Below are 25144 nucleotides of genomic sequence, written 5' to 3' on the forward strand. Positions count from 1 at the left end.
CTTCCAGGGAGTTTTCCAAGTTTCGAATGCTCGGTAGTCTTAGGACTTTAAACTTTAACTCGTAGAATGAACCAAATTCTTGACTGGTCTTTGCATAATCTCGACAGTCGCGAAAGTGAATTCATTTCCTTGGAAGTCGTACAAAAAAGTCCATTAAAGATCCATTAATAAACATGTATGTGCAAATCTATTCGTTTAATTTGCATCCAGATAAAACAGTAAAAAAGATACCAGAACTTAATCCTGTCTCGAAACGATCGTATCACGATCGTATCTTCGAAATAAACAGAAAAGACGACGATACGTATTTCCATAACTGTCACTACAGCCGTGTTGGATCACATTCTTTTTATTTTTAACTTACGAACTTACGTCGCTAGTTTTACATAAAATATACTTAATCGATACAACTGCGCATAATATACTCGTGATGCCGAGAAAAAATATATTGCACGTATGCTACATTCTCTGACGTCTTATATTTTACTTTGTATAGTGCGCGAGACATCTTTGTGATTGCAGAACGTAGAATATCGTAACGCATCCTTAAACAGGCTGAAAAATACATTTTCTCTTGTACCAAGCTCTCTCTTTCTGTCTTAACAAGCGACAGGGTGTATCCATTGAAAACAAAAAAGATTCTTCCAAACGGAAGAACGAAATATTTCCTCGATATCCGTCCTCCAATTTATATTACAGTGTCTTTCTTAAAACAAACTTAACGCTCACTCATTCTCGTACATCGAACCGAAAATCGTTTCTCCGGACAAAATTGCATACGATGCACACACTCTCGTTTTATGCACGTTTCTTTCGCGACAACACGAAGTCACGTGCCGCGTCTTTCATTTTCTGTAACAAATATATCTCTATACATATTATATATATCTAATATAATAGAACTTCTGCAAACGGCTGCAAAATATTTCATTTTCAGCAAAGGTTCAAAGGTTTTAAAGACACGACTCCTTCCTCTCCTTCGTTCGTAGAAAACTATACTCTTTGTTTCTTCCTCTCGCGTTTTTCTTTTTCTCTCGACGGACACGACGATTCCGTTGCTTTTTGTCGAAGCAACCAATCGGTTCTTCCGTTTTGTTATCCTAGAAAAAGTTCTTCGAATAAATGCAGAAAATACACGTTTCACTGGAAACGAAGGCTCGTTGGAGATCTGCGACACGACAGCCAGCACGCAGACCTCCCTTTAATATCAAAACGATCAGATCCGACTGTTTCGCGAATATCAATGTATAAAGTTCCCTTGGAACCGGAAGTCGACAGAAGTACATATGTACAATTAAGCCATCAAGTTATTTACACGACCACGAATAAATTAATTGGTAGAAACAAGCTGTAGCCTGTTTATCTATTCAGGTCCCATAGTCATTATCGCGTACAATTTTAATTAAAATCAGTGTAGAATTTTTAAACAGAGCAAGCAAATGGTACGTGTATTTTTATTTGCTTACCTTTTTTAAGTACTCGTGTTTTATTTACTTATTTTTATAAGTATTTGTATTGCACATTATATATATATATATATATATATATATATATATATATATATATATATATATATAACATTTATATTTGTATATATATGTATATCCAAATGATTATACAAATGTCGATTTTGTTTCAAAATTTGCTCTTTTTCTCTCGTTTTTAAAATAAGAAAGAGACGATGCAATTAATTGATTGTATATTTAATTGAATACTCGACATGGTCAAACGGCCTTGAGTAACCAGTTGCTCATAAACAGGCTACAGCAGTGAGTATTTATGCAAAAATACAGAATGTTTCAAATAACCAGAACCTTATATAAAAATCGTTTCTTCGATTCTTACTTCGCAATATTTCCTCTACCTTTGAAGAATCCATGTGATTCGTTCTGCTTATATGAAACAGCCTGTAATCACTTCTAATCAACTTAGAAGTTCGAGAAGAACGACGTTGGGTTTCTCTCGAGTTCACGAAAGAACGACAATTAACGTATAATTAAATAGCAAACAACTGTTGTCCTTGAAACTCATCCCTTAGATTAATTATATACGATATGGTATAAATTACACAATTATAATTTAACGTATAATTCACAATTATACCCAGGCGTTTCTCTTTCTCACGAGACACAGTAGAGGACAATTTCTGGTGCAACGAAGAAGGTACGACAGAGTACAAAAGCGAGGAGGAAAGGGATAGGCAAATACCTGGATATTCTTGGACGCTGCTCTAACAGGATTCTACCGTGGCTTCGTTTCAATTCCCGGACGTAAAACCATCGTTCCTTCGTGTTAATATTTGCGACGCTCGGCGTCGTCAAAGCCGCGTCTCCTGCTGTTCCAAGCCTCACAGATATCTTCCGTCCAAACATACTCTGTTTACTTCCTGAGGAAATTCTTAGACGCATGTCGTGAAACGAGCAATACAATTTTTAATTAAGAGATCTGTGGACGAACGTTGCCAGTAGATAGAGTCTCTCGATGACGCAACACGTGCGTCATTGCAGGAGCGATCATTGGACGATGTTGTTCTTTCCAAATGACAATCTACTTCGATCGTCAATTTTCTGGTCTGTTAAAGGAGAAATTTAGATTTCGATTAATTAGGTAAATCTCAAATGATTTGGGACTTAATGTCGAATCGAATAAACCGTGTGGGTTGAGATTTGTAGAGCTGCACGTGTGTTTGTGACAGATCAGATTAAAATTCAGGTAGCTTGGCTTGATCTTCCATGAGTTAAGCTTGAGTTTTCTTCTTTTTGCTGGATCCCATAATTAAGCCCACGGTTAAGTTCTATATATTAAAGTTGGATTGGGATGTGTTGAAGATAGAATTAATTGAACTTGATGGGGTATTAATTGTTGGTCTGATCAAGTCTCAGTTTAATCCGCGTTAATTGGATTTGATTAAGTGCACGTCGATTAAGTACTATTTCTACTTCTCAAGTAGAATCTATCTTTTCCTTGTATGTTCTTAGTATGCAACAAGTCACACAAATTCAGAACTAATGTTTCATTATCCTAGTGAAGACCTCTATCGTATCTTCCTGTTTGTCAAGTTGCCCAAGAAAAATAGTTTCTTTAATTATACGATTGATAAGGAAACGTGGACTTTTTTCTTTTTTAGTAAATTAGTTCCCTCAAATGTCTATCACCAGAAATAGAAATTGTTCTAGATTAGATAAAACGGTGAAATTATTAATGTACATATTTCCCAGTCGAAAATTATGCATAAAATTTCTGAAGCCAGTAACAAGAGACATAATTTCACTTACAAATTAGATTAGAACTTACTTTTCCTATTGTAAATAAGTTGAAAATAAATCAGAGAATCTTAAATAACATCCCAGTCCTTTTAATATCTAATAGCACGAATGATTATCAAAACTCTCGCTCCTAATTAATTTACAACTGCCCGTGTCGTCCTAATAATATCCTTAGGAACTTTCGTTTTCAATTCATCTTCTTTGCTTTCATCTCCAAATATCGTCTGACAAGGCAGACGACAATGCACAAAACAGTGGACAAAAAGGACTTGTTATTCCAGTTCCTTCAGGTTCTTTTAAACCATCAATAGTTAACTTCCCATGGTACTACCATCGTCAAGGTTCACAAAAATCGTAAAACGAGGTGTATCGATATATACAAAGACGTAACTGAACCTCGACGAAAGGACAAAACTTAATTCGGTAATTGTGAATCACAAATTGAAGAATTTTTATTCAATTTGTGATTCTCGTTAAAAGACACACACTCAAAATTGACGTGTACGATTCGAAAACCCGAATTTACAGACGTAAACGCGTTAAACTGAACTGGTTTTCGGTAAAGGTTTCAGCTTCAACTCTCGTCGTTGCTCGTGGTAGTCTTGGAAACAGGGAACGATGCAGAGGTTGGCTTGACATTCCGGACAATGATACTTCGTTTTCCTTCGAAGTGTCCTCCCGTGGGCGTCTATCGTGTTCCAGCAGTGCTTGCAACCCAGAGCTGGCCCTGGTCGTAACACTGGACAGTGACCGAATCGTAGGTCACCTGTATTCTCTCGAGATTCCCTGCCCGTCGTCTGTAACAAATTTATACTTTTTTATCAATTAATTTCATAATTGCTCTAACATTTTGTCTATAGACGTCTGCCAATGAAAATCATCCCCTTGGAACATGTAAATGAGGAATTTCTATTTGAACTAAAATTCTTCTCACTTAAGCCATAAATCATACATATACGTTGTTCCAAGGAGGTCCAATTTTTCAATAACTCAATACATTAATATGACAATGGTAGAATAAAATAAATACAAATAAATAGACGTTACAAATCTTCAACTAAAAGTAACCAAAGTATCTTCTCAGAAAATACTTCGTAGTACAAATAAAATATTTTTCTTGAAACTATTTATACAAGTCCTCTTCGTTTAATAAGCCATGGTTTTACCAAACCGTTTCTCCCTAAATGTCGCAACCTTAGCATACTCTCGAACGATCAACATATATCGTTAATATTTCAAACTTCTCAACTGAGAGGATCGATACATGTCGTCAATACAATATCATCAATATTTATTGATAAACTACATTTTCGTCGAGAATCTTGAAATATCAACAATATCATCGATCGTCTGTACACTCTAACGCTTAAATCCCAATGCTATCACCTAACAACTGAACTGCGAATGTTTATGCTTCATAGCTTTATAAGCACAACTAAGGAAATCCAACTTACAGAGAAATTTGTTCCGCTCGCTAAGCAACGTATCAAGTACGTATTCTACTTTGAACAATCTATATGTGCGTGCTTTTAAATCCTTCGTAAGTGCATAAACATCCGCATTCTACTATTAAATATACCATACTTGTGGAGATGAGGAACTCCGCCTAAGTTCCGTGGTTTTCACCCTCAAGCCAGATGATGTGGACCCTGCGGTAGTCTCCATAGTAGTTGTAGCGATAGTTGGTTCCTCTTTGATTTCCTCTTCCGTTTTAACAACAGGCGCCGGTTCCACAACGATCGATGGACTGGTGGTCCTCCTGGGAAACTCTGGGTTCGAGTGTTGCCTGTGCATCCAGTAATTCCCACTGCTGGATTGTTGCTGACTAGACAAGAGCGGATGAGAGTGTTGCTTCATCAAATAGGATGGCTGAGGCACGGTCAACAGGTTCGTCGAGGTGGTCACCGTCAACAGACTAGGCTGGTTCACCAGAATCGGTTGCGGTGGCGACGAGATTCTCGTTTCCTCCCAGCTCCTCGACGTCTGTGGCAGGTTCAACGTCGGCGCCGTCATATAGATAGAAGACGAGACGATATGAGGTGAAGACGTCTCGCTGTCTGGCGACAAATGATTCGATTCCTTCTTCACCCGGGGCTGACGCAACAGACGACACCTCTTCGGGCCTACCTGCTTACAGACTACTGGAACGGAAAGGGAAACGATGTTAGAAGTTGAGATCAGAGGTGACATGAATGAAAGTGGACATTTAAAACAAAGTTTCTTCAACTTTTTTTTAAAGCGTCCATGATGTTTCATACGAGGAGGAGGGGATAATTTATTAAATGCGGTAATTGTGACGATTTATTTAGTAATTAGTAATTGGCTGAGTACTATAGTTTGTCCGTCATAATTATAATTTTATTATCTAACTTCCTGCTGAGGATGGTCTAATTAAACTAAAACAGATAAGAAAGACTCGATGTTTTGTGTTTCGAATATATTTTATGAACGGTTTGATAAAACGTACCGTAATAGATATATAAAATTTTGCTACAAATATAGAAGCTAATAAATATTATTTATCGATAAAGTTGTATATAAACGATATACAAGATCATGAGAGGGATGAGAGAATTCAATGACCATGAGTAATTAAATTAATTTTGAACAAACTATAGCACTGAAACTACTGAACACTCACAATCAGGTGATAGTGGTTAAAACGTGCTCTTCGTGTATGCAAACGACAAAATTTCATTAATATGCGGGCACAGATATTTGCTGCTGAAAGAGTTAGATGGTAGTTCGTAAATAAAAAAGTTTATTTTTTATACAGGAAAATCGCTACATAAATAAAGATTAAAAAAAAAAAAAAAAACGAATATCTTACGTGAACAGAGTCGTAAGCCTGGCCAGAAACAACTTTTAGTTCATTCTTCCTTCACGAGATTTATTAAAGGCGTTATACAATAACATTGACACATCAAAACTCGACTCTCTGCATATAAAATTCGGTACCGATTTTAAACTAGTTGCTTTTTTTTACACCTCACTTATTTATTCTGTTTTCCTTTTTTTTTTTACGAAGTATCAATGTTTAAGATAGTGTACATTACGATCAACATTTCTTTAACATTTTATATTCATCTATCGTTTTGTACAGACGTTCGGAACGAAAACAGGAAGCAGCGAAACGCGCTCGATTTTCGCTAAAAATGATTAATCGGTTATCTCGAGTAGTCAATTATTTTCTAATGAAAGAATTTCATTGAGATTTCATGTGATCGATGTAAAAATTTCGGGGGAAAATTTCGATTCCTACGTACACTTTACAATTCAACTATTTTACAATGCAATTACTTTGTGAATTGATATTTTCATTATTAGTCTAATTTATAGAAACGAAGACAGAGGAACAAAAATTTGCAAATCTTTTGCAAATCTTTCGTTATTTAGTTCATGTACGAATTAAAAATGTGGATCTCCAACTCTATTAAATGCCAAGTACGCAAAAATGAGTGATAATACTCGTTCGTACAAATAAACAAAAAAAGTTATGTTATGTACATTAAAATTCATTTGCGTCTATTTAAATGCTGAACAAGAAGATAGTATTCGTTTTAATTCTAGCGTCGTAATATAATATTTTCTCGCTTCAATGGAACATTTATACATCATTCTCTCTTCCTATTTAAATATAAAATCAGGAAAATTATTATACAATTAATTTTGTCGAGAAACTTTAATCCTTGTCTATTTTAAAAAAATATCGTAAGTTTTCGTAGTAAAAGGAATTAAAAAATCGAATGTTGACATTAACTAAAATCATTTCTCCAAGAAAATTGAAAAAATTCTCGAACCATCAATGATAATTTGTCACATCGTACACATCTATTTTTCAATACATGCATTACTTTCTTGTATTCCCTTACTCTTTTCTTTTGCTCTTTAGGTTATACGTGTAATTGTACGTTAACAGATCGACGAGTTAGTCAGGAAAACGTTTGTTCCCGCGGATATTGCACTTAATTAGCACTTATAGGCTACAACATCCTAAATCAATCGGAACTATACATGTAAATAATATACATATTGATATTAATTACATACTTAAAAAAAAAAAAAAAACAGATAATTCACTAATGAAAATTGCGATAAATTTTGATGAAATTGAAAAAAATTAAATTGTACATTTAATCCTTCGTAAATATCGAAGAACAATTCGAATACGTTAGAAAATTACCTGATTTTCGGTTAAAACGAAAGACAGTACAAGAACTTCACAGTATTTGTACTAAAGTGATCCTGCACGCTAATAATCGTGCTACTATACCCTGTAGCCTGCTGCCTCTATGTACAGGGTGTGCTATAAAATGTCTCATTCGATATACAGCAATGTTTTAATGATTACCAGACGCGATGTTCCTCCCAATTGCATGAAAGTCATCCCCACCACTGGGGGCGATAACCCTCCTTAACAGGTCCTGGCGTTTTCTTTGACACGACGACTAAGTGTAGTGTAATTTGATCCGAATTCAAAATTTCCACGAAACAATACTAATTTAACAATGGCAATTGTTAATCTCTGATTTTTTGAAAATCGAATTTTTACTAACGTATTTATAAGTTTTCTTTTGATTAAGAAAAGATATACGATATATTTAAAATCTTTTTTATATAGATATTTAATGCGCGAAAAAATATAAGTTGATGCCATTAAATAAATAAATATGTTTCAAGTTGTATCGTGTTTGATCTTATTCCAGTCAGGAAAACCTGACAATTGATAGAAGTTTTATTCATAAAAAATTAAAGATAAAAGTATTTCATCGTTGCGCTAGTATTATGTAACATAAACCAATAGATATGTTTTTTTTCTTTTTCTTTTCTTCTTCTGTCACTCGCATTATCGCCCTCTACATTCGACAAAACAACGCATCCGTATCTATACTTAGGATCAAGTCCCGCATATAAACGATAATTGCAGGCCGTGTCACCTGATTTTCTGGCAATTATCGTGACATTACAGTATTGCAAAAACAACGAGAATTATATTTGAATGAAATGTTACATGATATCGCAGATACAGCGGTAAACTACTTTTTCAACTGAATCACCAGGATTCACAGACATTTTCTTCACTTCATAATTGAGTTAACCTTACAATTATGTATTTTATGAAACACCCTGTATAATAGAATTTTTTACGCGGAATAATCCGTCGAAAATTTTGAACAAATTCTTTTAAACAGTGCAACCTTCACAAAAGCTGTTATACTCGTTACAAAAAATATAAACGAGTTTAGATATTCTTTACAGATAATTATGATCCGTCAGAAAATGTATATTCATTTTCAACGATTGTAAATTATTTGTAATACATGTATTGACGACGCATTGCGTTTCACTTCTCGCTCGTAGATAAGTCGTTAATTCCGTAGGATGTATTAGCTACGTATTTTTTATATATTCTTGATCTATGTTTCACTATCGCTACTTTTATTCACTATGTACAAAAATGTCGCGACATGGTACAGGCTAAAGTTGATAGAAAGCGAAATAATTCCGACGTATCTGCGTAAGATTATTCCACCAACTTTAGATTATATCGATATTCGTGTGAAGACCGATCGTGCATCGATAAAAACGTGAAATTAAAAAATCTTCAATAGTTCGCCCATAAATATCTGAAATTACAAACTTGCAAGTATATGCTATCAGCATATGGTCGTTCCTGCGCTATCACATTCGTGTGTAATTCAAATTTCAAAAGATACGATTTAAACTAAAGGAACCTGTTCCAGAATTTGTTTTCTTTTTTCTTCACCCTTCGCCGGAACTTCCGGTGCTCGAAGAGAAAGAGTTGCCGTCGTCCACTCTGAACTCGTTCACTCGCAATTTATTATTCTAATTGATTCCAACGAGTATCTGATGAAATTATTTATTTAGCTCTTACACGATCCTGTTTTTCCAAAACGGTGACAAGATTTCCGCTTCTTTCTAGGATTGAACCAGCGAGGAAAGAAATATGTACAATCGTTAAGAATTACAAGTCAACGAGCTCCAGCGACAACATTTTCCATTATAATATACATGTATCCATCATGTAAAAAATCTGTAGTGTATAAACTATGATATACTGACGTTTTCAGTTGTTCGAGATCATTGCGTTAGTCGAAAAGCACTTTTATAGATACGTATGAACTAGGCAAAGAAAATATCTAAAACTGTATCGTTTCTCTTCATTTAACGAGAGAATACGCATTCTCTTTCGGATGAGTATTGACGATCTAAAATTCTTCCTCCACACGCTTGTTCGGTATTTAATACTTTTCAAGCTCGTCTATACAAGTGACCGTTGGTATCGGCGTGTCATAGCCAGTGGCTCACATCGCGTTGTAGTTAACGCCGTGTAAATTGATTGGCATTGTAGTGCTGGGCAATGCGTAATCCGTATGCCTGCTATCGATGTAACCACTTAACATCGTATGAGGACTATGAGTGGTTAGCATGGTATGCGTGCTGTGGGTATTGTGTGTACTGTGTGGGGTGGTGGGAGGGCCCATGGGCGTAGGACTCTGCGAATTAACCGGCTGCGCCGACGGGGCTGGCGGTGGTGAGGAATTCACTTCTTGCTTGACCCTCGATTTCAAGCTCGGTCGATTGTTTGGGTAACCACGCTTTTTGTATTCCAGCCAAAGTGTTCGATTGTTCACGCCGAACATTCTGGCTGCTTTACAGAACCCTATACCGCCGTATCGAACGGCGTCTAACGCTCTGATAAAATTCTCGTCTGCCTGCGGATTTGTCGATCGTTTCCTTTTAATTGCGGTCTGTGGACTGGCGCAAGGACTCTGGCAGTTACTCGGACACTGTGCCGACGGTGATGGGCCACTTGACGATGCGTGCTGCAATGTCCCGTGCGAGGAGTTCGGATAATTCGTCAGGGCGCAACTGGAACCAGTCGTGCTGGTACCAGAGTACTGATCGCTGATGGTCGAAGAAGCTGTTATTTCGGGCGTGGTAAAAGCTGATGACGCTTGGATCGACAGATTCGTTTGACACGAGGACAGAGCGAAACGTGGATATGTATGCTCCATAATAGTCCATTGCAATCCTGTGGAACAGACCGGTTCATACTTTGGTCAGAGCACAGGAATATTATTTCGTTAATGGCAGTATGTATGTTTTCATATTGGCGCAAAGATAAATACTAATTATAGGTGTATATTATATATATATAATATATTATATGTATATATTATATATAATACTTATGAGACGTGTGTTGCCTTTTCAAATGGAATATTTAGAAATCGAATAGATAAGGATCTTTAATAGGCAAAAAGAAATTAAATATTCGTGTAGTATAATAAAATCGTGATTATTAAAAATGTATTGTTTACATATATATATATATATATATAAATATATCGAAACCTGGTAGCGGTAATGTATTCGTATGATAATAACAAATAAAATAGGCAATTCGGCAATAATTGGCTCAATCGTAGTAATTAGACTATAGAATCGGAAGAAGATATCTAATTGAAATTAAATGTATTGCTTTATGCTACTATGTGTGTAAGAAAATAAAATGAAGATGCTAAGCTGTAAGCAGAAAAGAATGGAAATATATTTGTAAAAATTTGTGTGGAAATAATGGTATACATATGGGAATATTAAGAATAGAATATCGTGGCATGGCACAGATACATTTTAAAGCACATTTGTCATACATATTTTTGATATAGGAAAATGTGTCCAGCTTTTTATTACATGAATTAAAGGACAGAGTAAGGCACACATACACACTCAACAATGTTTAAGGCCCGATTTTACTGTCCTCTAAAAGAACATTATACATTGTGTGCTATGTATCTGTGTACCATGATGAATTTCATGAATGAGACTAGCCTTATAGAAATTTGCACTACTAATTATGATTTTTTTTTCCTCTCAACTTTCGCTCTATTTTCATGTCAAACGTCTGTTGATTTTCCTTGTGCAGTACATTTAAACGCATCTGTGCCAGCATATAATGTGTGTAAGTATCATTTGTTCGCATGCAATTTCGATACCCACCACGTTCGCTATAGATTTTGTTTCGCTACTAAACTACTAAGATATTTGTGCGAGACAGATACATCATGCATATTTAAAATTGAATTATTGCCGCTTGTGCATAAATAAGGAACAGAGTTACCAAATATATGTACATATATTTGATAAAAATTGAAACAGTATTTGAAATATAAGCAATCTTTCTTTCGGACAATCTGTAAAATCTAATTATTAATAATGGCCTTAATTTTTAAGATATATATCTTTACATGTAATTAATTAAAATAATCTATATCGTATATTCTACTTATATTGTATATACAAAAACTATTTCTAATATTTTTTTAAATTACCGCTTATGATAAACTTCAAGTATTTTTTTATTGAATATATTTGGAAGTCATAAAGTTCCTTCTTATATTATTTTACAATATATATTATAAATATTTAAATATACAAATCTATATCAAATATCCTAAAATAATCTCAAACTAATTGCACACATTAAGGAAAGTTACTTACCCTGATGTGCGGGTGGTTGTGAAGAAACTGTACTCTGTGCAACGTTTCCTCCTGACTGTTGACTCACATCTTGTAATGAGCCATCACTTTGTGCGGGAGTTGTTGCCGAACTATTCTCCATGTTACTCATCTGAAATGAATGACAGTTTTATGTTTTAATACGTTATATAAAAATTAACTATAATATTAATATATCAATTAATAAACATAATATTTTATATTCTTTTTATATATAAATACTTTAGGAATAATAATATTTAATACATTCAATACCATGACGATCACCGGTAATCGTCACTGAGCTTTCCATTTACGTCTCCGAAGGTCGGAGATTCTTTAAATTATTTTAAAATATGTATAACACATTGTTACTTATACATTCCTAAGATTAATATTAGTTTTTAATAGTACTAAGAAAGCATAATAAACAAGGTGCATTGGTAGACAATGTAACACTGTTTTATTCATGAACAATTTTTAAATGATTACATGGGCATATTGCGATGAACCACATTAAAACACGGCAAGCAATAATAAGGGTTACTAGTACAATCTCCACAGAATGTGGTTACTTTTTTTGTGCGATTTTTTGCAAATTCTCGACCAAATTTCTTCACATTTTCTTCATAGCATTTTTTGCATTGTCGTCTAGTTTGTCGTGCGCTTCCATCTTTGCTTTGTATTTCGTGGCGCTTATAAGAAGTGGGGTCATAAGTGACGTGAACGGAAAGTCTATATAAATATGCATTGCAATGAATATGTTAAACAAATATACTTACGATCGATATTTGATCTTCATCAATACTTCCTTGAGATTCAGTACTAGTATTAACAGGTCTTCTTAGACTTTCGCTACCTTCTTGTGAAACTATCAACGGTTCTGGTTTTACAATATTAGTGGCAACTAAAGTGATTTCATTCATTTCTTCTGGTTTCTCACCAGATCCAGATGTTGATCCTGTCGATGATTTTCTTAATCTCTTTCTGCGAAAGGATGGTGATAATGGAGAAGGGCTAGGTGAACAAGATTCCCCACGATCTCCTCCTCCAGGTTCACTACTACCACTTGGCCACTTGGTTAAAGAAGCAGTGTGCATTTCTGCAAGTCCTTTTATTTTTAAACTCTCTGCAGTCTATAAAAAAAAATGCAAGGAAAATTATACCAAATTACATTATTACTGTAATAAATATAAATGATACCAAAATAAATTCTAAAGTGTTTCAAAATACCTTTATGATAGATGGTAACTGATCCTGTGATATGTTTACTTCACCATAGTACATAAAGTCAACCATGATTTTTAAGTCAGAGAATTTTACATCCTTTAATATGACGATTGGATGTTGACACGGATTTACAGTAAACAATGACTGAAAATATGTGCTGCATGCAGACAAAACAACTTTGTGTGCCTGAAGGTGTCTGCCTTCAGCAGCTAATGTCACATCCACCAAAGTCTCATTGTTCAACAAATTTGAAAACACCGAAATGAAATTTGGTTGATGATTGTTCCACCGTAAACAGAACTGTTGCATCGACATCACAGCAAATAGTCGAATAACTTCCGAACACTGTAACTATATCTGTAAAATCATTGTTCTCTTATTTACCCATAATGAAATATATAAATGTGAAATAATACCCATATCATATATCATTAACAAAATTCATTTCACGAGATTTCCAAAAATAAACGGCAAACAATGTTGAATAAATTTCTATCATCCTCCACAAAGATAAAAACAAAGAAAACAAGAAGCTTGCGATAAATAAAATTATTGATGAAAGTTCATGTCAGTAATTATAAACATCAAACCGTCGTCAAAATGTATAATTTCCTTTACGTGGAACACAAAATTATTAAATAACTCGTGATGAAAATACAATTTATCTGCTATCGTAATTTAACTGAAACGAGCTACTCGATGACGACAAAAACTCGAATCGAATTTATCAACTTATGTCGCGGGGAAGCGAGTTGTCATTTCTAAAAAAAAACGTAGAAACTACTCGTGCAACTGTTGAAATTTATCGCAAATGATTTTTTAAGAAGATAAAACAAAAGAAAGACAGCTCAACAATACGGTTACAATCGCTTAACACACAACAAATAGATATAGATTCGTGAGGATCGCGATAAAAGGCAGACAGAGCGAAATTGCTCACTTTCAGTCCGAACAAGGATTCCTCGACGATAATATCGTGGTTAACAGGGTATCCGCTGGTGAACACGATGCACTCCGATATCGAGATTGTTTTCGGTGTTTATTAGGAAAAACAGTGTTCACTCGACGCTGCCATATATTCGACGAAATTTTCCACAACAGACTGAGCGGTGACGCTTGTGTAATTCATAAATGACGTCATAGGCGAAAAATTAAGATACCACGTATGGCGGGCGGTAAACTCCACAAAAATCACACCGACAGATATGTTGATATCGTGAGTAAATTTCTCATACAATCGACAAATACTGAGATCTTATCAACGTGCGTCCTTAGAAAATCTAACTTGATCAATATAGCAGCCGACTCAGAGTGACATCTATCGACGATCTGTCAAAAACTACGTTTCTTGCATCTTTTGAAATATTTTTTCTTCTTTTTCTCCCTTTTTTAAGAATTGTATATATTTGAATGATGATAAGACAGTATGTACGATTATGAAGATACAAATTTTTATGGGCGTTTGAACTTTTATTTCGGAGCGATTCGAAGTTTTTTAATCTTGGAAAAATTCGAGTAGCTTCGAACATAATTCGATGAAATTCTTGAATTTTTAAGTTTTGAGTGCGTGAATCTAGGAAATCATAGATTATTTATAAGTAACGTGTTTTAAATAATAAGTATAATATAAGGGACTACATGTATAAGATATAGAAAATAAGATATAAGAAATTATATATAGACTGCGGATTTTTATGCATTTATGCGAAATTTGAAATTACAAAAATGTATAAAATGCATGTAATATTCAAAAACATAAAAAACATTAAAAGTGAAGTACTTGTTATAATATTTAACAGATCAAATATATTTTTACGTAGATTACATTTCCGTACTTATGTTAATAAAAATATGAACTTGCATAAAAATCCGCAGTTCCATGACGAAGTCTCAAGACTACAAGATTAAATTTTTTTAGAAAAATTCGAAATATTAAATTATGTTCGAAGTAATTCGTATTTTTCGTCACATATAAGTCAATATTCGAAACAATTCGACATGTCTCAAAAAGCGAATAAAATTATTTTTGGGGTTATAGATAGCGTGCAATTGAAACAATCCGTAGTTTATTGAAATTATAAGTATTTTACTCCATTACTATATAAACATGTTCGATAATATACAATGAAAAAACCTTCGGTTTTTTCTACATAATGTGACGAAAATGCTGCTATAGTTAATATAAATTAAATAAATAAAAAAAAGGTTGTTTAATCCACATCAGAGAATAATAGACATGATACTTTGCTAACTAATAGTCACCAACATTTTGTACGTATATCTATAAGTGTATACAGAACAATTCAGAATTTACAGATCTCCATTGCAGCAACAGTGAAGCGTATTATATTAATTGTTACCGTTTAACACATATATTCTTTCTCTCTTTCTCTCTCTCTCTCTCTCTCTCTCTCTCTCTCTCTCTCTCTCTCTCGCCATTTTACAGAGAAATTCATGCGCTTCTTTTGCAAATCGTATTCGTTGTATTCTAGATTGAAACAAAGAGAGAAAACGACAGAACAACCGAGATTTAAATATGTATATCGTCGGTTTGCCAGAAGGTTGATATACTTAAAAAATTGTTACTTCTATAATGAAAAAATTAGTTCTATAGAAAAAATGTATTTATTAAGATGAAAATATACTATTTAATAAGAATAACATACTTTAAAATAATATTTTAATCCTTTTTTTAGTAGTAAATAATATACACAAATAATATATACCCAGAACGTAAAACCTTTCTTGTAATTTATTATCTATAGGTGCTAAACGTAAATGGCAGAATGCAGGGAGGGAAAAAGTTGCATAATTGTATAAACATACAGAAGCACAAACTGCTAAAATTACAGAATTGTGTACTATACAATTGGGTACTAACAATGAAATGAGCTCAAGGTTGCAAAAGATAGAATGTGAACTTGAGATAATGCAACATTACACAAACTCAGAATATTTCAAATGCGATATAGAGAATCAGTAGCCAAAACAAGAGAACTTAGCTGGCAAAACGTCCAGGGTGATGAAACTAGAAGAAATAGTTACACGCGAGCATAATCAATTAGTTGAAGTTAGCCCAAAATTGAATTTAGGAAATACCAAAACTACAGATTTGGAGATTAAGCTAATAAATGAACAAGATTCCAAACACTGCCGTTAATTATAAAACGATTTCATTGTTAAATAGTTAAGTAATTAATAATTTCCAATTTGAAACCTATATTAAATAGATTTCCTGAAAAATATATTATTGTCAATTGCAATTTTTAATGGGAAACTTTTTATATAAAACATATTGCTTGAAAAATATAATATTTTCAATTGTATTACTCTCCTAGCAAACCAACTGAATATAATTATAACATATGTGTATGTGTGTGTGTGTGTGTGTGTGTGTGTGTGTGTGTGTGTGTGTGTGTACATACGTATACTGAGGTATATTGCATCATTGATAAATATGAAAATTGATAGAAAGAAAGGTGCGTGTAGGTTCAAGATCCATGTTTTCGCTAATCATTCAAGGAGCTGAAAATTAGAATTTCATTCGAATCGTCAGATAAACGATTCGCGTTACAAGAACAAGAATTTCCAGTTTTTAAGCCCTCCTAACTCGCGAATGGACCCTTGATTTGGGGTTTTACTTATTGGTACCTAATAATCTCATTTCATATAATCAGATTTCATATAATCTCATTTCATATAATCAGATTTTATATAACAATTTGATATCTTAAATTTTGAATTGAATATCTATAAATTTGTTTTTATTCCTCGATCGTTTTCTGGCCCTATAATCTTGGGATTATAATACATTTGTTTTTGCATCAGTTGATTCACAAAAAGGAAAATTTCATTATGCGATGTTAATATGATATGCATCGCTTGATCATTTTTAATTAATTAGTCAGATAGTATTAATTAAATTAGTCGGATATACAACACCAAACAAGGAATATACAAATCATTGTGCGTTGATTGTGATGCGCTTCATCAAATCAGACACGCTTTTAAGAATTTTATTGAAACGTTGATTACGTAATATAGCCGTAAGATAGCCGTCACACAGATATAAAATTACGAAAGAAATTATAATATTACTCTTATAGTATCATTATGGAAAAGCCAACCACAATAAAAAAATATTATATTATTCCGAAATATATGATTCGATATTTAGAAAAAATTTCCCTTGCAACGAAGTATAATACTGTAAAAATACTGTGCAAAAAATTGAACACTCACGAAGAGAATTATATCCGTAGAGAATTGAAATGCAGGAAAAGTGTGCAAAATATCAAGTACCAGAGAAATTTTTTGTCGTATTAAATAAGAAAAAGATTTATGCATCTGCCTTATTGTTAATAAAATTTAATAATCGAAATATTTCGTTTGAGAATTAATTTTTAACCCTTGTTTATATCTAAAGGTTACTGGGGATAGGCAAATGAAAGAATTTTAAATCGCGACGACGCTTTTTCATCTGAAAAATTATCTTGAGGATAAAAATGATCACAGATGCATAAATGTCTTTCGCTCATTCGAAATGTTTCAGTTCACTAGGCTTTCGCTGCTAGGCCGTGGTTTAGTGACCAAGCTCTGTAAGGCTCTTATCTCGTTTTCAGTAAGGTTTGGAGGTCCGAACAGAAACTCCCTACGAGAATTTGGATTTGATAGAAGGTCCTGCATATTCTCGTTAGTTAGCACCAAGTAATGCAGAGAGGTTTGTGTTAAATTTACTTTCCTAGCTAACGTCCCGGTAATATGAACATCGTCGATCCAGAAATATGGCTCTTTCTGTGCCTCACGATACAAAAGAAATACGCTATCGGGAGAGTAGAGTATAGCCCATCCGGCACAATACGCAGGATAGTGTCTGCCAGGATATTCTCGAGGGGAGACTCTCCATTTGGAACGCCAGGATCTCTTCACGGTACCCGTGGGTAGAAGATCGCACAGGATCAATCGTCTGGCTCCCCATGGCGATAAATCACGCGTCAAGAAATCCAGCATGGCAGGTATATGAACAAAAACATCATCGTCTAATTTTAATATATATTTGGCACCTGAAACGGTAAAGAAAAGGAACATCTTTCAGAAAATTCACATTTATAAAGAATATATTTCCGTAATAAATTCATATTTATCACAGAAATTTACAATTATAGATTTGCCCATAACAGTTCTTTCTCCTATTGGAATAATATTCAAAATAATCTTGGAATTCCATCATTGTTTGAAGATATTGCAAGTTCTAGGCATATTTGATAATATTAAGAAATCTTTCTTAAGAATACCTGATAATAAACATACGTTTATCATCGGCTATGAAAGAATTAACGAAATATCATCTGGCAATAAAAGAAAAGAATTTCGCTATATTTAATGGATTAAAGAATTATTCAAAATATCACACAAAAACTTACTTGGACAATGATACGTAGCCCACTTCAATGCCATCACATGCTTGTAAGTCATGTTTCTGTAGGCATCGAGAAAGTTGCCTTGTATCAAATCTTTGAATTTTCTATTCTCCTCTTCCAGCATCGTCTGATATCCATCAGACGAGCCGACGAAGAAGAGGAGCGCCACCTCCGGAGATTGCTGGCCCCATGTCTCCCTGACCACGTTTCTCTTAACAAAGTTTTCGGGAGCCGAATGAACCAGCATCAGCAGCAACGGGTGCGTCCGGTTGCACGGGTCATTGTTGATCGTGAACCGGAAGTCCTTTATGTCGATCAAGGTGGATTTGTCACCGAACGAAAGTTCGTGCAGTAAATACGGTTGCGGGGAGAGCGTCACGTTTCCGGGAAGGATTAGCAGATATCCCGGTGCCGACGCGCCGCTGCTGTACGGCGTCGGTGAACCGGAGCTGTCGATGTGAAGCCAGAAGGAGAAGCATCCAGTCAGTGCCAAGGCGACCACGAAAATCAGAGTGTAAGGCGACGTACCGGAGGCATGGAGTCGCCGCTTATCCAGCATACTAACGAGTCCCTTACATCATACACGTCTAAGTCCGGCTGAAGAAGATAAACACTTGCGTTAGATTTTTTTATTCGTCATTTTGATAAGAGTGTTTCGTAAATAGGTGAACAAACTTTGGTATCGTATTTTCTACACATTTCAAGAAAATGAAAGAAAAGTCTATAAAGGTCAGGGAACTCTTGCTTCTCAAGATGTGAGCACTTGTTCTGGAAATTTTCAATAAAGCGTTTTTTTATCAGGTTCTATACATTTTATTTTCATATATATGAATTATGATTATATGCTCTATAATATTTCTTTCATAGATAATAACGGGAATGTTCGTGAACTCCTGAAGTGGACGGTTCAAGCTGTAGATATATAAGTTGAGGAGTATATACAACAGTGATTTCGTTTGTGAAGAACATGTGCGTCACAACTCACTGCTATAATCTTCAATATTGTATCTCACCTTGTTCATATACTTTTAATAGTCGATCATTTCTTGAATATTACAATACAAGTAGCGATAATACAAAATAATAAGATTGTTTAATTTTCCAGAGGTTGACAAATTAAAGATCAATACCTAAATATCAATTCAACAAGAATCAACGTTGAAACGCGTAGACTTTTGAGTTGGTATGCTTCCAGCTGGATGAAAGACAGCCAATTATCGATATTTTAGGTGTACCTTGAACTAACGTCGAACTTAGATCGCTAATAACATTCACTGATAAATGGCAAAAGAGTTTGCGGCCAGTTGAACATTTGAAGGAGGCGAAACTATAATAAAACTAAATGAAAGTGCATACCAGATGAATTATAAGTGAACGATTTAAATGTACGTGTATATTCTACAATCTCCTACGGACGACTGACACGGTGCTCACGTCGATAAATTATCTTTGATTTTTCACAGGATTTTTCACAGGAAATGTTATAACTAGCTATATATAAAATATAGTTTGTATATTTTTGTACATAAGTTGGTGATCTTGTATGATACCATATCAGTGATAACTGATACTTGAGATTAATATAGATAAAAATGTGACAATTATTTGATATGTGTAACTTGTGTAACGTGTTATGTTTTGCTCGTTGTATCTGTAGACAATTTAATTTTTATACAATTTAAGGACAGAGATATCTCATACGTGATTATATAACTATAATTTCATTTAAAAACTTTTGGCACATCTTGTATTTGTTCTGTTAATAATGCACAGGAAGGTATAGGCGAGTTAGGTATTATCCCTTTGAATAATTTTCATCCTCCCATGACCGTGAACAGTTTAAAAGTCTATGTTTCAAATATAGCCTCTCCGAGGTTATAGCATTTGTTTAAAAACGTATAGATTAATTTCAGTTTCGAAAGGCCCTGGTGGCCGATAGACATGAAATTTGAGGAGGCTTGATGAAAGGGGAGCAGGAGAGTGTGAGCCGCAAATATAAAATTTTAGTTTCTGGTATTTATTTATTGATATATTTCCAAGATATTGATACAGAACTTGCAGTACTGTACATTAAATCCTGTCTATACTGATGTTACTAATGCAAGCGTCATTACTGAAATAACGTCACCATCGCCGTCGACTGTCGAGCAGCCAATGATGCAATAGTGATATCGGCTTTGGTATCTATGGGGTGTTCCACTTACAACCCGGCCACTTCTTTTTAAGCTACGTTATATTTACATCTTAATTTCGCTGGCCAAAAAATATTGGGTTACACCGTACTTAGTGTAATTTTGGATACCGTACCGGATACTGTCCGGATGGAGATAGAAAAGTACGAGTAATATCGGTTAGGACTAAGCTATATATTTTTCTTGTCGAAAGGCTACTTTGCCAATTTCGGTGATCTCAAAATATGTTGAGAAATTTTATATTTTGAACAACTTTTTCCTATACAGGTAACCAATGGTTGGCCTTAGTTTTCGAGTTATACGCAAAATATTTCGCCATTCCGCTTTAGTTTTCAAGCTGGCTTAGGTTAATACTAATGTTAATCCAGCATTTGATAGCTTAAACACTTTAAGGAATAATTAAATAAAATATAAAACATCCTTTGTGCGGCTGAAGTTACAATGATCTATTTTACTTGAAACACCCTATAGATACTGAGGCGGATATTGCTGCTGTATCATCGCCTACTTAAGAGTTCACGGCGATGACTACTACAGCAACGACGGCTGTATTAATATCGTCTGTATAGACAGAATTCAATGTATACATTTCTAAATGTCCAAAAAATGTTTAATATTTTATATTTGGGGTCTACCACCGCCATCAAATTTCGAGTCGATAGGTTACCGGGGCCTTTCGGAACTTCAACCCAGTAACGTTCCCATTTGGTTTATTTATATCCCTTTATCATTCAATAATTACTTCAAAGTAATATGTAATGCAAAGATTATTACATATTATTTAATCATTGAACTATATAAAATTTGATGAAAAGATAATAACGATATTTTTCTTATAGATAAAAAGTATTCTTCCCTTCGGAAGCCATTTTTTCCAGTTCAAAATTTTCAAAACTCTTCTGTCGACATTCTCGTTCGATTTCTAAACATAACGTTCTTTAATGAATTGTTTTCTGTAATGTAGGAATAATAGCTGGTGACACCGGCTATTTATCAAAAAATTACAGCGCTTATCGCATGGATATATCGGCCATTCGGTCGACGTGGCAGTGTTCAACGATCCTCAAAGCCTAAAACATCTTGTTCAGGTTCTACATTATTTTTTCATATAAAATCAGTGTATTTTCGATGCACTCAGTGCGACTCAAAATAATTTTTTTATCTCTTTTATATGGAAATATAAAAATAAGGCTGGTAGCCTTTCGTTACTTCATAGACATCCTAGATCACTAGATCTTGGAAAGTATATGGGACACTCCGCTGCATAGGAAAGAACATAGCAATTGCGTCACGACTTATTTAATCGATACATAAATATTCGTGTAAGTACCAAAAAACTTGTTACATATAAATTCCATTCTTTGGCTACTAATGTTCGTATTTAACGAGATCAATACACACGATAATAAGTCAAGTGTGAAAAACATAATTTTGTGCATGTGAAAGAGTAATATATATATTTATTTATTTTTTAAAGTAATGTACACACGCACAGTAATGTATACACACGTATATATTACTTTGTATGTGTGCGCGCGCGCGTATGTGTGTGATGTATGTACTACATATTTCATTGTTTCGAGGAATTTTAATGCAAATGATTACTGTTAAGGGTAACTTATAACGGGTGATAACCTTTCACCCGAGATTAGCTTTCATTACATGATTACCAACTTCAAAATAAATAATTCCGCACTTATGATATCATAACAAATGCAGAGAATTATTATATTGACTTTACTATTTTAATTACATAAATTTTTTATTTTAAATACAGAACATTTTTATGTTGAGTAAATAAAATTCATATTACCAACGTTTTAATTAACTTTTTATAAGTTGTTAATTATCTGTAACTTTTAGAGATTGAAAGAAAAATTACTACAAATATTTTTGTGAACAAATTTAAACACCATATTACTGTAAACCGTGCTAAATTACGCAGCGTTTAGAAAGTGCTGTGAAAAAATCAACATTCCAGAACCTTCACTTTTGATATTCCGAAAACGTTTGAAACTTATTGTATTGCAAAATAATATTATAGTATAAACACGTTTTGTTTTCTAAATATCCTCATCTCTGTTTCCTCGAAACAAAGGAAACATTACAAAGCTGGTTGCTTTACATGCTTCATTAATAAGTCACAGAGAAACTTGTTACTTGTTACACACCTCGGGCCTCGACAATTAGATAGATAATTTATGAAACAATGTACATACATAATTTCCCTTATCAATTTCGCAAGTTTAAATATTTTTATAAATAATAATGTTCGAAATTTTTATTTCTAAACAAATATCTTTTTAATATATATCGTTTTTAATATAATATATATGATATAATTATTAAATATTTCTATTATAATTGTCAAATTTATAGAATATTAATATACGCATTATATTCTAAATATAAATTTCTAAGTAAATCGTTTAATATATTATCTTTTTCAGGAAGCTAACTTTCTTGTCATGAGAATATGCAGGATATTTCTACCTCTTTTCGCAAAATGCTAGTATCATATTCTACGATTAAAAATAAGAGAAAAATGTTATATAAACATAGATTCAAATATGCTTTATTAAAAAATTATAACAAAGATTCAAAATAACAGACTAGTTTTCGTTCAATGGAGTATATGAACAAATTGGTGATTTATGTAGTTCCATCTTAATGACATCTATTCTTATCTATCTATTCTTCTATTCTTATAGTGTATCGATAATGAAAACCGTAACTGTTTTTGTCATAATTTTTTAAGAAAGCATTTTTAAGCCTATGTGTATATAACATTTTTCTCTTATTTTTACTCTTAGAATATGCTGGTGTCATTTTACGGGAAAAATAGGGACACCCTATATATAAAACAAGGATATACTATAATATATAATTTATTATGTTACTATAATATCATTTAATCAATTTCTAATATACATATATTGTTTTCTTTTAGAGTGATAATTCATCTTCTCATAAGAATGTACATGAAACAAAAAGAAGCTTTTGTTAATCGTGCAACATACGCATCATCCTCAAACACTACTATCGTCTAAACGCTTCTATCGAGAAACGAAAACAAAAGCATCATGCCACAGTACCGAAAAATAGCAAATGTGTAACCCGACCCGACCCAACGGAAAAAAAGCAGAAAAATTATACTTACAACTTACGTGCGATAAAGAGCAATGAAGACTTCGCAGCATCTGTCGCCCAGTTAGAAATCTTGTCTTACACATTCGGCACAGTTGACATTAATGCCTCGACGTCGCTGAAGCGTAGTATAATGTAATCACAGGGAGTTTGAGGTTATGCTAGATGAACGTTAACGACAACGTCGTATTTAACGGCTGGCATATCACTATTGGGCCAAGAAAACGTAAACGCGCGTTCTCGAAAGGAAAAGCTACGTGAACGTCAACAGAATGTGGATATCTCGGATTGTTCAACAGCTCTGTTCCTTTTTTTCCTGACACCCTTCATTTTTCCCTTCCTCTTTATTTGTTTAATCGTATGCCTCTCTATACGACCGAGACAGATCGAACCATGTGTAGAAAAATTAGCTAGGATATGAAACCCACAGTGAGATGCCGTGGCCAAAGAGCGAAGTCCATTTGAGCCATGAGTCGATGGTGAACACGGTGTTCCCACCCTACGACTCTGCGCCGTCTATTGGACGCACCCTCTTCAGTCGGCCTTGCGCATCGTGTCAAATGCGGGAAATTCAAGTGACAAACCTTATCGATTCTCTCATTTCTTTGATATAATTTTTATTAGAGATCATGATTTTGAACTAGTATTAATACACTTGATCTGTCAATATTCGACTACATAGTATTAAAAAGACACGTGTACTTGTACATTATATGTGTCCTTATCCTAATCCGTGCATAATTGTATAATTAAGATTATTATTCACGCTGTATACTAATGTTTTACTAAACGCATGCTTGCAGTAAATGTGTTATAGCCTCTATGTATACTTTTGAATTTCAAATTTTACTATTATACTCACGATAGTTATGTCTCACTATAGTGCTAATGAAATTTCAAAAAGTTTCGTACAATGCATATAATGTATTTATAAAAATTGTCTGTGGTAAGTATCCGAATATTTTTGTGACCTGTTGTATTTAAATACACATATATTATTTCACGTGTATTTAGTTAAGATAAATAATACAAATAATGCATGAGATTTCATAAAATTTTTTAATCGATCAATTATTTTTGTATCTTTACAGATTTATGAATAAATTGGATAACATGAAAGAGTATACCGTGTCATTTGTTTTAGACTTAGAATCTTTTTAAGTAGTATTGTTAAAAGAATGAATTATGATATAATATTTCATTTAACTTTTACATATCAAAGTCCTCTTATTAATTTTGTGCAAATTGTAATGACTAAGAGTACCAGACTTTCAATGTTCAACTTCTAAATATTCAAAATGGCACTTTCTCTTATTTTATTTAAACATATTAACTTATTTCACTTTATACAACGATATTTAAGACT

At 33.7% G+C, this 25144-nt stretch overlaps 2 protein-coding genes and 2 long non-coding RNA genes across 4 annotated transcripts; 2 read left to right on the top strand and 2 right to left on the bottom strand.

Annotated features, from left to right (window-relative positions):
• Positions 1-160: 160 nt before the first annotated feature.
• LOC126865140 (protein tramtrack, alpha isoform-like) lies at positions 161-13376 on the bottom strand. Its single transcript, XM_050617305.1, has 5 exons — positions 13023-13376; positions 12572-12925; positions 11793-11922; positions 4851-5407; positions 161-4063 (listed from the first exon to the last, which is right to left on the bottom strand). Exons 1-5 carry the CDS (start codon positions 13332-13334, stop codon positions 3806-3808), a joined length of 1611 nt encoding a protein of 536 aa, XP_050473262.1. The 5' UTR covers positions 13335-13376; the 3' UTR covers positions 161-3805.
• Positions 13377-13959: 583 nt separating this feature from the next.
• LOC126865165 (uncharacterized) lies at positions 13960-15949 on the top strand. Its single transcript, XR_007689457.1, has 2 exons — positions 13960-14235; positions 15785-15949. It is a non-coding gene; the product is annotated as an uncharacterized LOC126865165 (long non-coding RNA).
• On the bottom strand, positions 15069-23945 carry LOC126865152 (beta-1,3-galactosyltransferase 5). Its single transcript, XM_050617332.1, has 4 exons — positions 23799-23945; positions 18443-19036; positions 16739-18082; positions 15069-16708 (listed from the first exon to the last, which is right to left on the bottom strand). The coding sequence occupies exons 2-3, from the start codon at positions 18996-18998 to the stop codon at positions 17568-17570; spliced, it is 1071 nt and encodes a 356-aa protein (XP_050473289.1). The 5' UTR covers positions 18999-19036; positions 23799-23945; the 3' UTR covers positions 15069-16708; positions 16739-17567.
• On the top strand, positions 19043-23393 carry LOC126865163 (uncharacterized). Its single transcript, XR_007689454.1, has 2 exons — positions 19043-21953; positions 23082-23393. It is a non-coding gene; the product is annotated as an uncharacterized LOC126865163 (long non-coding RNA).
• Positions 23946-25144: the final 1199 nt, after the last annotated feature.

This window comes from Bombus huntii, chromosome 4 (assembly GCF_024542735.1).
Source record: "Bombus huntii isolate Logan2020A chromosome 4, iyBomHunt1.1, whole genome shotgun sequence".
Lineage (NCBI taxonomy): Eukaryota > Metazoa > Arthropoda > Insecta > Hymenoptera > Apidae > Bombus > Bombus huntii.